Here is a 17,500-nt window from a genome sequence, read left to right as displayed (position 1 = left end):
ATCTCCTGAGGCTGGGAGGACCCTCCTGGTGGGATTTGGGATCTCCTGAGGTCTGAAGGAGCCTCCTGGTGGGATTTGGGATCTCCTGGGGCTGGATGGAGCCTCCTGGTGGGATTTGGGATCTCCTGGGGTTTGAAGGAGCCTCCTGGTGGGATTTGGGATCTCCTGGGGTTTGAAGGAGCCTCCTGGTGGGATTTGGGATCTCCTGGGGTTTGAAGGAGCCTCCTGGTGGGATTTGGGATCTCCTGGGGTTTGGAGGAGCCTCCTGGTGGGATTTGGGATCTCCTGAGGCTGGATGGAGCCTCCTGGTGGGATTTGGGATCTCCTGAGGTTTGAGGGACCCTCCTGGTGGGATTTGGGATCTCCTGGGGTTTGAAGGAGCCTCCTGGTGGGATTTGGGATCTCCTGGGGCTGGATGGACCCTCCTGGTGGGATCTGGGATCTCCTGGGGTTTGAAGGAGCCTCCTGGTGGGATTTGGGATCTCCTGAGGTTTGAAGGACCCTCCTGGTGGGATTTGGGATCTCCTGGGGCTGGATGGACCCTCCTGGTGGGATTTGGGATCTCCTGGGGCTGGATGGACCCTCCTGGTGGGATTTGGGATCTCCTGAGGTTGGAAGGAGCCTCCTGGTGGGATTTGGGATCTCCTGGGGCTGGGAGGAGCCTCCTGGTGGGATTTGGGATCTCCTGGGGCTGGGAGGAGCCTCCTGGTGGGATTTGGGATCTCCTGGGGTTTGAAGGAGCCTCCTGGTGGGATTTGGGATCCCCTGAGGTTTGAAGGAGCCTCCTGGTGGGATTTGGGATCTCCTGAGGTTTGAAGGAGCCTCCTGGTGGGATTTGGGATCTCCTGGGGTTTGGAGGAGCCTCCTGGTGGGATTTGGGATCTCCTAAGGGTTGAAGGAGCCTCCCTGGGTGGTTCTGGACGTTCTTCCCTGAGGATCCCGGCCCGCTCCAAAGTGGGGACAGGAGCCACTTCCAGAATTGTCACCTCAGCCTGGTGGCCCAGGAGCCCGGGATGTCCCTGCCGGGACCTTGGAGCTGTCACCTCCGTGGGATCCATCACCTTCAGCAGCTCAGAGCCTCCCAAAGCCTGGGAGATGCCAGGAGAGGACACCCAGACCCTTCCAAAGCCTGGGAGATGCAGCTCAGAGCCTCCCAAAGCCTGGGAGATGCCAGGAGAGGACCTCAGAGCTTTCCAAAGCCTGGGAGATGCCAGGAGAGGACCTCAGAGCTTTCCAAAGCCTGGGAGATGCCAGGAGAGGACCTCAGAGCTTTCCAAAGCCTGGGAGATGTCAGGAGAGGACACCCAGACCCTCCCAAAGCCTTGGAGATGCCAGGAGAGGAACCTCAGCTCATCTCAGAGCCTTCCAAATCCTTGGAGATGCCAGGAGAGGACACCCAGATCTCTCCAAAGCCTTGGAGATGCCAGGAGAGGAACCTCAGGACATCTCAGACCCTTCCAAAGCCTTGGAGATGCCAGGAGAGGACACCCAGACCTTTCCAAATCCTTGCAGATGCCAGGAGAGGACACCCAGATCTCTCCAAAGCCTGGGAGATGCAGCTCAGACCCTTCCAAAGCCTGGGAGATGCCAGGAAAGGACCTCAGACCCTTCCAAGGCCTTGCAGATGCCAGGAGAGGACACCCAGATCTCTCCAAAGCCCTGGCGATGCCAGGAGAGGAACCTCAGACCCTTCCAAGGCCTTGGAGATGCCAGGAGAGGACCTCAGCTCATCTCAGACCCTTCCAAAGCCTGGGAGATGCAGCTCAGACCTTTCCAAAACCCTGGAGATGCCAGGAGAGGACACCCAGACCCTTCCAAAGCCTTGGAGATGCCAGGAGAGGACACCCAGACCTTTCCAAAGCATTGGAGATGCCAGGAGAGGACCTCAGCTCATCTCAGACCCTCCCAAAGCCCTGGAGATGCGGCCCAGAGCCTTTCAAAGCCTGGGAGATGCCAGGAGAGGACCTCAGACCCTCCCAAAACCTTGGAGGTGCAGCTCAGACCCTCCCAAAGCCTTGGAGATGCCAGGAGAGGACCTCAGCTCATCTCAGACCCTTCCAAAGCCCAGGAGAGGACATTCAGACCCTCCCAAAGCCTTGGAGATGCCAGAAGAAGACCTCAGGACATCTCAGAGCCTTCCAAATCCTTGCAGATGCCAGGAGAGGACACCCAGACCCTCCCAAAGCCTTGGAGATGCCAGGAGAGCTCACCCTCGGTGTCTCCCCAAGGCCCCATGCCACAAGACCCCCGCCACCGCCTGGTTTGGGGACAATTCTCCCCCTTTTGGGATTTTGGGAGGAGCCCTCAGCAGAGGCTGGGAGGAGCCGGTGGAGCTCCAGCAGCGGCACCAGGGTGGCCGTGCCAAGGTGGAGAGAGGCCCTGCAGAGGTTTTGGGGCCATGAGAGCCCCCCCAGATGTCCCCCGGCTCCTCTGGGTGTGAGCAGGTCCCCGTTGTCCCATCCCATGGGAATTGCTCATTTTTATGGGGCAAAAAAAGGAGGTTTTGGTGAATTTCCAGGAATAAATCCCGGATTTTTCTTGGGTGGAGGAAGCATGGGGAGGATGGGCCTGCTGTGAGGAACAGGGTGGAGTGAGGGGTGGATTGAGGGGAAAAAAGGATCAGAAATGGATCTGAGGGTTTGAGGAGAGGATGGGAATCCCCACCTGGCTCGGGTGAACCCAGCCTGAAGGGTCCCACCGCGATGGAGACGTTGGGATGGAGATGAGGAGAACCCTTCCCTCCCGGGCTGCCCACCCACGGTTCCTCCAGAGCTCACCGAGTTTGGCTCTTCCACGATTTGCTCCTGGATGGTTTCCCCTGGTGACACCAAAAAAGGAATTTCCTTGTCCATTCTGGCCTGGAAAGGAATGAGACACAACCATGGTGGGGTTGGTGGCACCAAAAAAGGAATTTCCATGTCCTGTCAAGCTTGGAAAGGAATGAGACACAACCATGGTGGGGTTGGTGGCACCAAAAAAGGAATTTGCGTGTCCTGTCTGGCCTGGAAGGAGTTGAGACAACCCTGGTGGGTTTGGTGGCACCACAAAGGAGTTTCCATGTCCTGTCGGGCTTGGAAAGGGTTGAGACCCAACCATGGTGGGTTTGGTGGCACCACAAAGGACTTCACATGTCCTGTCTGGCCTGGAAAGGGATGAGACCCAACCCTGGTGCGGTTGGTGGCACCAAAAAAGGAATTTCCATGTCCTGTCTGGCCTGGAAAGGGATCAGACACAACTGTGGTGGGTTTGGTGGCACCACAAAAAGGATGTTCCATGTCCTGTCTGGCCTGGAAAGGAATGAGACACAACCATCATGGGTTTGGTGGCACCAAAAAAGGACTTTTCACATCCTGTAAGCTTGGAAAGGAACGAGACCCAACCGTGGTGGTTTGGTGGCACCACAAAGGAGTTTCCATGTCCTGTCTGGCCTGGAAAGAGTTGAGACCCAACCATGGTGGGTTTGGTGGCACCAAAACCCCACAGCAGGGACAGGGCCATGTTCATGGCCTGGAAAGGGATGAGACAAAACCCTGGTGGTTTGGTGGCACCACAAAGGAGTTTGCATGTCCTGTCAAGCTTGGAAAGAGTTGAGACCCAACCATGGTGGGTTTGGTGGCACCAAAAAAGGAATTTCCATGTCCTGTCTGGCCTGGAAAGAGTTGAGACACAACCATGGTGGGTTTGGTGGCACCACAAAGGACTTTGCAAGTCCTGTCTGGCCTGGAAAGGGTTGAGACAACCCTGGTGGATTTGGTGGCACCACAAAGGACTTTGCGTGTCCTGTCAAGCTTGGAAAGGGTTGAGACCCAACCGTGGTGGGGTTGGTGGCACCACAAAGGACTTTTCACATCCTGTAAGCTTGGAAAGGAATGAGACCCAACCGTGGTGGTTTGGTGGCACCAAAAAAGGACTTTCCATGTCCTGTCTGGCCTGGAAAGGGTTGAGACCCAACCCTGGTGGGTTTGGTGGCACCAAAACCCCACGGCAGGGACAGGGCCATGTTCATGGCCTGGAAAGGATTGAGACAACCATGGTGGGTTTGGTGGCACCAAAAAAGAGCTTTGCATGTCCTGTCTGAGCTGGAAAGGGTTGAGACATAACCCTGGTGCGGTTGGTGACACCACAAAGGACTTTTCACATCCTGTAAGCTTGGAAAGGAACGAGACCCAACCCTGGTGGGTTTGGTGGCACCAAAACTCCACAGCAGGGACAGGGCCATGTTCATGGCCTGGAAAGGGTTGAGACACAACCCTGGTGGGTTTGGTGGCACCAAAAAAGGAATTTCCATGTCCTGTCGGGCCTGGAAAGGGTTGAGATAACCCTGGTGGGTTTGGTGGCACCACAAAGGACTTTTCACATCCTGTAAGCTTGGAAAGGAATGAGACCCAACCATGGTGGGTTTGGTGGCACCACAAAGGAGTTTCCATGTCCTGTCTGGCCTGGAAAGGGATAAGACCCAACCCTGGTGCGGTTGGTGGCACCAAAAAAGGAATTTCCATGTCCTGTCTGGCCTGGAAAGGGATCAGACACAACTGTGGTGGGTTTGGTGGCACCACAAAAAGGATGTTCCATGTCCTGTCTGGCCTGGAAGGAGTTGAGACACAACCCTGGTGGGTTTGGTGGCACCAAAAAAGGACTTTTCACATCCTGTAAGCTTGGAAAGGAACGAGACCCAACCGTGGTGGGTTCGGTGGCATCACAAAGGACTTTGCGTGTTCTGTCCAGCCTGGAAAGGGATGAGACACAACCATCATGGGTTTGGTTACACCAAGAAAGGAATTTCCATGTCCTGTCAAGCTTGGAAAAGGTTGAGACAACCCTGGTGGGTTTGGTGGCACCAAAAAAGGAATTTCCATGTCCTGTCGGCCTGGAAAGAGTTGAGACAAACCCTGGTGGGTTTGGTGGCACCAAAACCCCACAGCAGGGACAGGGCCATGTTCATGGCCTGGAAAGGGATGAGACACAACCCTGGTGGGTTTGGTGGCACCAAAAAAGGAATTTCCATGTCCTGTCTGGCCTGGAAAAAGTTGAGACAACCCTGGTGGGTTTGGTGGCACCAAAAAAGGAATTTCCATGTCCTGTCTGGCCTGGAAAGGGTTGAGACACAACCATGGTGGGGTTGGTGGCACCACAAAGGACTTTTCACATCCTGTAAGCTTGGAAAGGAACGAGACCCAACCGTGGTGGGTTTGGTGGCACCACAAAAAGGAGTTTCCATGTCCTGTCCGGACTGGAAAGGGATGAGACCCAACCATCACAGGTTTGGTGACACCAAAAAAGGAATTTCCATGTCCTGTCTGGCCTGGAAAAAGTTGAGACACAACCCTGGTGGGTTTGGTGGCACCACAAAGGACTTTGCGTGTTCTGTCCAGCCTGGAAAGGGATGAGACACAGCCATCACGGGTTTGGTTACACCAAGAAAGGAGTTTCCATGTCCTGTCAAGCTTGGAAAGGGTTGAGACAACCCTGGTGGGTTTGGTGGCACCACAAAGGAGTTTCCATGTCCTGTCCGGCCTGGAAAGGGTTGAGACCCAACCATGGTGGGTTTGGTGGCACCAAAACCCCACGGCAGGGACAGGGCCATGTTCATGGCCTGGAAAGGGTTGAGACACAACCCTGGTGCGGTTGGTGGCACCACAAAGGACTTTTCACATCCTGTAAGCTTGGAAAGGAACGAGACCCAACCGTGGTGGTTTGGTGGCACCAAAAAAGGAATTTCCATGTCCTGTCTGGCCTGAAAGGAGTTGAGACAACCCTGGTGGGTTTGGTGGCACCAAAAAAGGACTTTTCACATCCTGTAAGCTTGGAAAGGAACGAGACCCAACCGTGGTGGGTTTGGTGGCATCACAAAAAGGAATTTCCATGTCCTGTCAAGCTTGGAAAGGGATGAGACACAACCCTGGTGGGTTTGGTGGCACCACAAAAAGGAATTTCCATGTCCTGTCTGGCCTGGAAAGGGATGAGACACAACCCTGGTGGGTTTGGTGGCACCACAAAAAGGAATTTCCATGTTCTGTCTGGCCTGGAAAGGGATGAGACACAACCATGGTGGGGTTGGTGGCACCAAAAAAGGACTTTCCATGTCCTATCTGGCCTGGATAGGGATCAGACACAACCATCATGGGTTTGGTGACACCACAAAAGGACTTTCCATGTCCTGTCTGGCCTGGAAAGGGTTGAGACACAACCATGGTGGGGTTGGTGACATCAAAAAAAGGAGTTGAGCATCTCCAGCAGCTTTGGGGCACCTTCGAGTCACCTTCATCTCCTCCTCTGAGGAGCTGCCAGCACCTTCCCGTGGGCAATTCCAATGGGATGGGTGTCGGGATGGGTGCTGGTGTTGGGACGGCTGTTGGGCTGGGTGTCAGGATGGGTGTTGGTGTCAGGATGGGTGTTGGGATGGGTGCTGGTGTTGGGATGGGTGTCAGGATGGGTGTCGGGATGGCTGTTGGAATGGGTGTCAGTGTCGGGATGGGTGTCAGTGTTGGGTGTCAGTGTCAGTGTTGGGTGTCAGTGTCAGTGTCGGGATGGGTGTCAGTGTTGGGTGTCAGTCTCAGTGTTGGGTGTCAGTGTCAGTGCTGGGTGGTGCCAGGTTGGATGTTGGGGATGCTCCAGCATTGCGGTGACGCCACCATTCCCCCAACCCCTCCCGACCCCCTGGCACCACCCCTCCGACCCTGTCCCCCCTTGTCCCCTCAGATCTGCATCCAAGCTGTGCCCCGTGCCACCCAGGAGCTGTGCACTGCCACCACCTGAGGGTCACCAGCCCCTGACCCTGTCCCCCCTTGTCCCCTCAGATCTGCATCCAAGCCATGCCCTGTGCCACCCAGGAGCTGTGCACTGCCACCACGGCTCCCTGTCCCTGTCCCTGTCCCCCTTGTCCCCTCAGATCTGCATCCAAGCCGTGCCCCATGCCACCATGGCCCCCTGACCCTGTCCCCCTTGTCCCCCTTGTCCCCTCAGATCTGCATCCTGGAGTGCGAAGGCCAGGCCGTGCCCCGTGCCACCTGGGAGCTGTGCGCTGCCACCCTCCGAGCGTCGCCGCGGCCCCGCCGCCTCTCCGGCCGGCCCTGGCCCTCGGGCCCGTCCCCCTGGGCCCAGCCCCAGCACGAGGAGGAGGAGGAGGAAGAGCAGGAGGACATTTCCCGGCGGCCGGGCGCGGACCGGGCGGCCAAGGGGGTGCAGAAGAGGTACGGGGGCTTCATCGGGGTGCGCAAGTCGGCGCGGAAGTGGAACAACCAGAAGAGGTTTAGCGAGTTCCTGAAGCAGTACCTGGGCATGGCGCCGCGCTCCAGTGAGTACGGCCGCGGCGGCGCCGGCGACGCCAACGAGATCTAAACGGGATCCAAGCGTGGGATCCGAGCATGGCATCCAACCCTCCACACCCCGCCCGCCACATCCCATGGGTGCCATCCTACAAGGGGGCCATCACCAAGAGAAAAAATCCCATTCGGAAACACGGCTCGGAAACGCCGGCGCCGCCACAGGGAGGGACACGGCGGGAGGGACCTTGGGGGCTGATTTGGGGCGCCCTTGGGTCACCTTTGGGGGGACCTTTGGGGTCACCTTGGGGGCACCTTAGGGGGCACCTTTGGGACACCCTGAGATCCCCTTTGGGGTCACCCTTGGGGGCACCTTTCGGGCACCCTGAGATCCCCTTTGGGGGCACCTTGGGGGCACCTTCAGGTCACCCTTGGGGGCACCTTTGGGACACCTTCGAGCCACCCTAGGGATCATTTTGGGGGCACCTTCAGGTCACCCTTGGGGGCACCTTAGGGGGCACCTTTCAGTCACCCTTGGGGTCACCTTTGGGGTCACCTTGGGGGCACCTTCGGGTCACCCTCAGGGTCACCTTTGGGGCACCCTGATATCCCCTTTGGGGGCACCTTGGGGGCACCTTCAGGTCACCCTCAGGGTCACCCTTGGGGGTGCCTTTGGGGCACCTTCAGGGTCACCTTGGGGGCACCTTCAGGTCACCTTTGGAGTCACCCTTGGGGGCACCTTTAGGGCACCCTGAGATCCCCTTTGGGGGCACCTTCAGGTCACCCTTGGGAGCACCTTAGGGGGCACCTTCAGGTCACCCTTGGGGTCACCTTTGGGGTCACCTTGGGGGCACCTTCAGGTCACCCTCAGGGTCACCTTTGGGGTCACCTTGGGGGCACCTTTCAGGCACCCTCAGGGTCACCTTTGTGGGCACCTTTGTGGGCACCTTTGGGGTCACCATGGGGGTGACCGCCATAGTTGCCTTTAAAGTCACCTTTGGGGTTGCCCTTGTGGTCACCCTTGGGTTCATGGCCACTCCATGACTTTATGGTCACCGTTGTGGTCACCTTGAGGTCACCCTTGGGGTCACTGTTATGGTCACCTTCATGGTCACCTCTGGGGTCACCCTCAGGGTCACCCTCATGGTCACCCTCGGGGCTGCCTTTGTGGTCACCTTTGGGGGCACCTTCAGGGTCATCTTTGGGGTTGCCCTCAGGGTCACCTTTGGGGTCACCTTTGTGGTTGCCTTTGGGCACCTTTGAGGTCACCTTTGGGGGCACCTTGGCACCACCTCCATGGTCACCCTCATGGTCACCTTTGGGGTCACCCCCCTTTGAGGTCACCTTTGGGGGCACCTTGGTGTCACCTCCATGGTCACCTCCTCATGGTCACCTTTGGGGTCACCCCCCCTTTGAGGTCACCTTTGGGAGCACCTTCGAGGCCGCTTTTGGGCTCACCTGTGGAGTCACCTTTGGGGTCACCCTCAGGGTCACCTTTGGGGTGACCTCACCTTCAAGATCACCTCCAGGGGCACCTTTGGGGGCACCCTCAGGGTCACCTTTGGGGTCACCTTTGGTGTCACCTCCCAGGTCACCACTGGGGTCACCCTCAGCATTGCCCTCAGGGTCACCTCCAGGGTTGGAGTCACCCTCAGGGTCACCTTTGGGGTCACCTTTGAGGTCACCCTCAGGGTCACCTTTGGGGTCACCTTTGAGGTCACCCTCAGGGTCACCTTTGGGGTCACCTTTGGGTTGCCCCCAGGTCACCCTCAGGGTCACCCTTGGAGCCACCCTCAGGGTCACCTTTGGGATGTCCCCAGTGCTGCCCTCAGGGTCACCTTGGGGGTCACCTCCCAGGTCACCACTGAGGTCACCCTCAGGGTCACCCTCAGGGTCGGGGTCACCACTGGGGTCACCCTCAGGGTCACCTTTGGGTCATCCCCAGGCTGCCCTCAGGGTCACCCCCGGTGTCACCTTTGGGGTCACCTTCAGCGTCACTTTGGGGCCACTTTTGGGGTCACCTTCAAGGTCACTTTTGGGTCACCCTCAGGTCACCCTCAGTGTCCCTTCAGTGTCACCCTCAGTGTCACCCTCGGTGTCACCCTCGGTGTCACCCTCAGTGTCACCCTCGGTGTCACCCTCGGTGTCACCCTCAGTGTCACCCTCAGTGTCACCCTCAGTGTCCCCTGCCGGGGCTGCTGCTCCAGGTCCAGCAGGGGTCGGTTCCCCCCAATAAAAAATTGGGAAAAAAGAATCAAAAATCCAAAGAAATATGGGAAATGTTAAAAAAAAAAAAAAAGGAGTTTTTTTTGTAAATGAAATTGAAAAATTAAAAAATTTAATTTAAAGTTTTAAAATTCCATGGAGATTTAAAATAGAATTTTGAAATAATGTTAAATAAAGAAGGAAATTTCAAATTTCAAGACGTGAAAATCAAATCATTTCAGGATAAATGGAAAATATTTAAAAGAAATCAAAAGAAGTTTCAAAAAATTTAAAAGAAATAAAGGATAAATTTCAAAGATATTGTAAAGAAATAAAGGACAAAGTTCAAAAATATTTTCAAAAAGGAATAAAAAAGAGATTTCAAAAATATTCTGAAGAGATAAAGAGATAAAAATTTTAAAAATTTTAAAAATATTTAAAAGGAATAAAGAATGAAATGGAATTATTTAAAATAAATAAAAGATTGGTCAAAATGATTTAAAAGAAGTTTAAAAAATGAGTTAAAATATTTAAGGTAAATGGAAGAGAAGCATTTAAAATAAATTTTAAAGGTGAATAAAATTTGAATTAAATTCAATTAAATAAAAAGAAATATCTAGAAAAAATTTAAATAAATTTTTAAAAATTCAAGAAATAAAAAAACCAAGAAAAATAAAATGAAGAAAAATGAAAATAAATTAAAGTTAAATAAAAATATAAAGAAATAGAAATAAAAATAAATTAAATAAAATGAATTTTTAAAAAATTAAAATAAATCCAAGTAGAACCCCATTTCAAATTAACCAATTCCTGCCCAGAACTCTCCAGTCCCACGCTGCAATTCCCCAAAAAAATCCCAAATTTGGGAGAATTTTCACATTTTTCCACTTTTTTAAATTAAATTTTTTTCCTATTTTTCCCCTCCCTGGCTGGAATCTCCCAAAATTCCGGGAGAGGAATTCCAAAATTCCAAAATTCTGAAATTCCAAATTTCTGAAATTCCAAAATTCCAAAATTCTGAAATTCCAAAATTCTGAAATTCCAAAATTCCCCTCCCCTGCTCTCGGCTCAGCTGCTTTGGCCTTTCCTTCTTTTTTTACCATTTTCCCCCCATTTTTTACATTTTTTTTTCTCTTTTCCCCCTTTTATTCCCAACTTTTAAAATTTTTTTCTCTTTTTTCCCTTTTTCCCCCTTTTAATTTTTTCCCTCTATTTTTCCCCTTTTTCCCCTCTTTATTTCCCATTTTCCACCACTTTTTAAATTATTTTTTCTCTTTTTCCCCCGCTTTTTACATTTTCCCTTTATTTCCCTTTTCCCCCACTCTTTAAACATTTTTCTCTTTATTTTCCTTTTTCCCCCTTTCTTTCCTCTATTTAATCTCATTTTATTTTCCTTTCCTTTTCCCCATTTTATTTTGGTTTTTTTTTCTTTTCCCCTTCCTTTCCCCCACTTCATTTCCTATTTTTTTCCTTTTCACTTCTTCATTTTATTTTGTATTTTCCCCTCTTTCTTTTCCTTATTTAATTTTATTTTTTAATAATTTTCCCCTATCTTTTCCACATTTTATTTTGTATTTTTTCCCCATTTTATTTTTTTTATTTTCCCCCTCTCTTTCCCCCATTTCACTCTGCCCTTTTTTAATTTTCCCTTCCTTTTCCTTATTTTATTTTATTTCATTTCATTTTATTTTAATTTTCCCCTTCCTTTCCCCCATTTCATTTCGTATTTTTTCCTTTTCACTTCTTCATTTTATTTTGTACTTTCCCCTCTTTCTTTTCCCTATTAAATTTTATTTTTTAATAATTTCCCCCTTTCTTTTCCACATTTTATTTTGTATTTTTTCCCCTTCCTTTTCCCCATTTTATTTTTTTATTTTCCCCTTCTCTTCCCCCATTTCACTCCGCCCTTTTTTATTTTCCCTTCCTTTATTTTATTTTATTTTATTTTATTTTATTTCATTTTATTTCATTTTATTTTAATTTTCCTCTTCCTTTCCCCCATTTTATCTTGTATTTTTCCCCCTTTCTTTCCTCTATTTAATTTCATTTTGTTTTCTTTCCCCCTTCCTTTTCCCCATTTTATCTCCTTTTTTTTAATTTTATTTTCCCCTTTTCCCCATTTTATCTCCTTTTTTTTTTTAATTTTATTTTCCCCTTCCTTTTCCCTATTTCATTTTCTATTTTTTTTCCTTTTCCCCTTTCTTTTCCCCTCGTTATTTTATATTTTCTGTAGCGTTCCGGCACCGCCTCCCGGCCCGGCCGAGGCCCAATTAACCCAACCCCGGCTCGGGCCCGGCCGCGCCAGCTCCCGGCGGGACCCGAAGCGCTTCGGCTCCGGAGCCCCGAGGCCGCCAAAGCTCCGCCTACCCCGAGCCGACGGCTCCCGAGCGTTCCCGAAGGCTCCCGAGGGCTCCCGAGCGCTCCCGAGGGCTCCCGAAGGCTCCCGAGCGCTCCCGAAGGCTCCCGAGGGGTCCCGAGGGCTCCCCCGACGGTTCCCGAGCGCACCCGAGGGCTCTCCTGACGTTTCCCGGGCTCTCCCGATGGTTCCCGAGGGATCCCCAAACAGTTTCTGCCGGCTCCCGAGGGCTCCCCCGCCGGTTCCCGCCACATCCCCACGGTTCCCGAGGGCTCTCGACAGTTCCCGAACACTCCCCTGACGGTTCCCGAGGGCTCCCGAGCACTCCCCTGACGGTTCCCGAGGGCTCCGTTCCTGAGGGCTCCCCCGCCGGTTCCTGAGGGCTCCCGAGGGCTCACCCGCCGGTTCCCGAGGGCTCCCGAGAGCTCCCCCACCGGTTCCCGAGGGCTCCTGAGGGCTCTTTCGACGATTCCCGAGGGGTCCCGAGGGCTCTTCCGGCGGTTTCCGACGGTTCCCGAGCGCTCCCCCACCGGTTCCTGACGGTTCCCGAGGGCTCCTGAGGGCTCTTTCGACGATTCCCGAGGGCTCCCGAGCGCTCCCCCGACGGTTCCCGAGGGCTCCCGCCGATTACCGAGCCCTCCCCCGCCGATTCCTGACGGTTCCCGAGGGCTCCCTCACCGGTTCCTGAGGGCTCCCCCGACGGTTCCCGAGGGCTCCTGAGGGCTCTTTCGACGCTTCCCGAGGGGTCCCGAGGGCTCTTCCGGCGGTTTCCGACGGTTCCCGAGCGCTCCCCCGACGGTTCCCGAGGGCTCCCGCCGATTACCGAGCCCTCCCCCGCCGGTTCCTGACGGTTCCCGAGGGCTCCCTCACCGGTTCCCGAGGGCTCCTGAGGGCTCTTTCGACGGTTCCCGAGGGCTCTTCCGACGGTTTCCGACGGTCCCCGAGGGCTCCCCCGCCGGTTCCCGAGCGCTCCCCCGCCAGTTTCCGCCAGATCCCGTCCCGCCGGTTCCCGAGGGCTCCTGAGGGCTCCCGCCGGTTCCCGAGGGCTCCCCCGCCGGTTCCTGACGGTTCCCAAGGGTGCCCCCGCCGGTTCCCGCCGGCTCCTGAGGGCTCTTCCGACGGTTTCCGAAGGCTCCCCCGATGGTTCCCGCCGGCTCCCGAGCGTTCCCGAGGGTTTCCGAGGGCTCCCCCGAGAGTTCCCGAGCGTTCCCGAGGGCTCCCCCGAGAGTTCCCGAAGGTTTCCGAGGGCTCCCCCGAGAGTTCCCGAAGGTTTCCGAGGGCTCCCCCGAGAGTTCCCGAGGGTTTCCGAGGCTGCCCCGAGAGTTCCCGAAGGTTTCCGAGGGCTCCCCCGAGCGTTCCCGAAGGTTTCCGAGGGCTCCCCCGAGAGTTCCCGAAGGTTTCCGAGGGCTCCCCCGAGAGTTCCCGAAGGTTTCCGAGAGTTCCCGAGGGTTCCCGAAGGTTTCCGAGGGCTCCCCCGAGAGTTCCCGAAGGTTTCCGAGAGTTCCCGAGGGTTCCCGAGGCCGCGGTGAGGGCGGGAGGATCCGCGCGGAACCGAGGCCGAACGCGAGGGGAAAAACGGGAATTTTGCCCCCCAAAATTGGGATTTTTGTGGGGAAAATTGGAATTTTTTCCCCCCCAAAAAATAAGATTTTTGGACAAAAAAAAAATTGGGATTTTGTGGAAAAATTTTGAATGTTTGCCCCAGGAAAATTGGATTTTTGACCGAAAAAAATAGGAATTTTTGCAGACAAAATTTGAATTTTTGCCTCTCCCCCAAACTGAAATTTTACCCAGAAAAGGGGAATTTCTGCATAAAAAGCCCAGGAATTTTTGCTGGAAAAAAAGGAATTTTTGGCCCAAACAATCGAATTTTTAGCAGAAAAAATTGGAATTTCCGCAAAAAATATTTGAATTCTTGCCTAAAAAGGAGACATTTTTGCCAAAAATATTTAATTCTCGCCACAAAAAAATTTTGAATTTTTGCTCCAAAAAAATGGAACTTTTGTGGAAATAAAGGAATTTTTGTCAGAAAGAAAAAGAATTTTTGCAAAAATATTTTTAATTTTTGCCCAGAAAAAGGAATTTTATGCCAAAAAAATTTGAATTTTTTGCCAAAAAAAGAGAATTTTTGCCCAAAAAAAGGAGGAATTTTTGCCAATGAAAATTTGAATTTTGTAAAGAAAATAGGAAATTTTGCCCCCCCTTCAAAAAATTAATTTTTGCCAAAAAAAAGAGGAATTTTTGGCCAAAAAAAAGGATTTTTTGGAAAAAAAGAGGAATTTTTGCCAATGAAAAATTAAATTGTCACCTAAAAAAAGAGGAATTTTTCCCCTCCCAAAAATTGAATTTTCACCCAAAAAAGTGGAGATTTTGCCCAAAAAAGGACAAAAAAAATCAAATTTCCCAAATTTTCCCCCAAAATTCTGGAAATTTTCATTTCTTTTCATTCCCCTTGAATTTTTTGAAACCAAAAATAAAAATTCCAAACCCTCGGAGCCGTTCCGAGCCGATTCCAAAAACAAAAATCACAAAAAACCCCAAAGAAATCCCAAAAAAATCCCTCCAAAATCCCAAAAAAATGAGAATATTTTGATAATTCCGATGGGAAAATGTAAAAAAAAATTAAAAAAAAAAAAAAGGGAAATTCCAGGATGAGCCCGAAATTTTGATTTTTTTGTTGTTTCTGAGATTTCTCATTAAAGTTGTACAGAGCAAAAAAATCCAAAATAAATCCATTTATGGTTTCTATGAGCTGATTGCCACTCGTGCCGGGGGAAATCTGGGAATTTGGGAATTCTGAGGCATCGGGACGGGGCCGATTTGGGGGATTTGGGACAGGTCAGATCTGTGGGATTTGGGAATTTTGGAGGGATTTGGACAGGTTGGATTTGTGGGATTGGGATTGGACTGGTTGGATCCATGGGATTTGGGATCTTCAGGGGGATCGGGACAGGTCGGATCTGTGGGATTTGGGATTGGGATTGGGATTGGATTGGTTGGATCCATGGGATTTGGGAATTTCGGAGGGATCGGGACAGGTTGGATCTGTGGGATTTGGGAATTTCGGAGGGATTGGGACGCGTTGGATTTGTGGGATTTGGGAATTTCAGAGGGATTGGGACGCTTTGGATTTGGGGGATTTGGGATTGGGATTGGGACAGGTTGGATCCATGGGATTTGCGATCTTTGGGGGATTGGGAGGGGTTGGATCAGTGGGATTTGGGAATTTAGGAGGGATCAGGACATGTTGGATCTGTGGGATTTGGGAATTCCGGAGAGATCGGGATGGGTTGGATTTGTGGGATTTGGGAATTCCCAAGGGATTTGGGACAGGTCAGATCAGTGGGATTTGGGAATTTCAGAGGGGTTGGGACAGGTTGGATCTGTGGGATTTGGGATTGGGATTGGGATTGGATTGGTTGGATCCATGGGATTTGGGATCTTCAGGGGGATTGGGATCTCAGGTTGGATCCGTGGGATTTGGGAATTCCAGAGGGATCGGGACAGGTTGGATCTGTGGGATTTGGGAATTCCAGAGAGAGCAGGACAGGTTGGATCTGTGGGATGAGGACAGGTCAGATCCATGGGATTTGGGATCTCCAGAGGGATTGGGACAGGTCAGATCTGTGGGATTTGGGAATTCCGGAGGGATTGGGACAGGTTGGATCTGTGGGATTGGGATTGGATTGGTTGGATTTGTGGGATTTGGGAATTCCAGAGGGATCGGGACAGGTTGGATCCGTGGGATTTGGGAATTTTGACGGGATTTAGCCAGGTTGGATCTGTGGGATTGGGATTGGGATTGGGATTGGATGGGTTGGATCCATGGGATGAGCTCAGGTTGGATCTGTGGGATTTGGGAATTCCAGAGGAATTGGGACAGGTTGGATCTGGGGGATTGGGAATTCCAGAGGGAGCAGAACAGGTCGGATCTGTGGGATTTGGGAATTTCAGAGGAATTGGGACAGGTTGGATTTGTGGGATTTGGGATCTCCAGAGGGATTGGGACAGGTCAATGAGCTCAGATTGGATCCATGGGATTTGGGATCTCCAGAGGGATTGGGATAGGTTGGATCTGTGGGATCAGAACCACTCAGATCCATGGGATGAGCTCAGGTTGGATCTGTGGGATTTGGGAATTCCAGAGGGATTGGGACAGGTTGGATCTGTGGGATTGGGATTGGATTGGTTGGATCCATGGGATTTGGGATCTTTGGGGGGATTTGGGACAGGTTGGATCTGTGGGATTGGGATTGGGATTGGGATTGGGATTGGATTGGTGGATCCATGGGATGAGCTCAGGTTGGATCTGTGGGATTGGGATTGGTTGGATCCATGGGATTTGGGATCTTCAGGGGGATTGGGATCTCAGGTTGGATCTGTGGGATTTGGGAATTCCAGAGGGATCAGGACAGGTTGGATCTGTGGGATTTGGGAATTCCCAAGGGATTTGGGACAGGTCAATGAGCTCAGATTGGATCCATGGGATTTGGGATCTCCAAAGGGGTTGGGACAGGTTGGATCTGTGGGATTGGGATTGGATTGGTTGGATCCATGGGATTTGGGATCTTCAGGGGGATTGGGACAGGTTGGATCTGTGGGATTTGGGATTGGGATTGGGATTGGGATTGGATGGGTTGGATCCATGGGATGAGCTCAGGTTGGATCCTTGGGATTTGGGATCTTCAGGGGGATCGGGACAGGTTGGATTTGTGGGATTTGGGAATTTCAGAGGGATTTGGGACAGGTTGGATTTGTGGGATTTGGGAATTTCAGAGGGATTGGGACAGGTTGGATCTGTGGGATTGGGATTGGGATTGGGATTGGGATTGGATTGGTTGGATCCATGGGATGAGCTCAGGTTGGATCCGTGGGATTTGGGATCTTCAGGGGGATTGGGATAGGTTGGATCTGTGGGATTTGGGACTTTTAGAGGGATCGGGACAGGTTGGATCTGTGGGATTGGGATTGGATTGGTTGGATCTGTGGGATTTGGGAATTCCAGAGGGATTGGGACAGGTTGGATCTGTGGGATTTGGGACAGGTTGGATCTGTGGGATTTGGGATCTCCAGAGGGATTGGGACAGGTCAGATCTGTGGGATTTGGGAATTCCGGAGGGATTGGGACAGGTTGGATCTCTGGGATTGGGATTGGGATTAGATTGGGATTGGATTGGTTGGATCCATGGGATGAGCTCAGGTTGGATCTGTGGGATTTGGGATCTTCAGGGGGATTGGGATCTCAGGTTGGATCTGTGGGATTTGGGAATTCCAGAGGGATCGGGACAGGTTGGATCTGTGGGATTTGGAATTCCCAAGGGATTTGGGACAGGTCAATGAGCTCAGGTTGGATCCATGGGATTTGGGATCTCCAGAGGGGTTGGGACAGGTTGGATCTGTGGGATTGGGATTGGATTGGTTGGATCCATGGGATTTGGGATCTTCAGGGGATTGGGACAGGTTGGATCTGTGGGATTGGGATTGGGATTGGTTGGATCCATGGGATGAGCTCAGGGTGGATCCATGGGATTTGGGATCTCCAGAGGGATTGGGACAGGTTGGATCTGTGGGATTTGGGAATTTCGGAGGGATCGGGACGCGTTGGATTTGGGATTGGATTGGTTGGATCCATGGGATTTGGGATCTTCGGGGGATTGGGACGCATTGGATTTGTGGA

General features: G+C 52.1%; 1 protein-coding gene across 2 annotated transcripts in view; it reads left to right on the top strand.

Annotated features, from left to right (window-relative positions):
• PNOC (prepronociceptin) overlaps positions 1 to 14,574 on the top strand; it is a 33,317-nt gene extending 18,743 nt beyond the window's left edge. Inside the window, exons 3-5 of one of the 2 annotated variants that reach the window (XM_077176462.1) lie at positions 6,964 to 7,294; positions 11,701 to 12,996; positions 13,156 to 14,574. In XM_077176462.1, coding sequence (XP_077032577.1) covers positions 6,964 to 7,294; positions 11,701 to 11,741 — 372 coding nt within the window. In that variant the 3' untranslated portion in view covers positions 11,742 to 12,996; positions 13,156 to 14,574. Of the gene's footprint in view, positions 1 to 6,963; positions 12,997 to 13,155 lie in introns of both variants that reach the window. The other variant, XM_077176461.1, reaches the window with a different exon arrangement.
• Positions 14,575 to 17,500: the final 2,926 nt, after the last annotated feature.

The sequence above is a fragment of the Agelaius phoeniceus genome, chromosome 3 (assembly GCF_051311805.1).
Source record: "Agelaius phoeniceus isolate bAgePho1 chromosome 3, bAgePho1.hap1, whole genome shotgun sequence".
Taxonomy (NCBI): domain Eukaryota; kingdom Metazoa; phylum Chordata; class Aves; order Passeriformes; family Icteridae; genus Agelaius; species Agelaius phoeniceus.
Note: the sequence above shows the minus strand (reverse complement) of the source record. Positions and strands in the feature narration are given on the sequence as shown.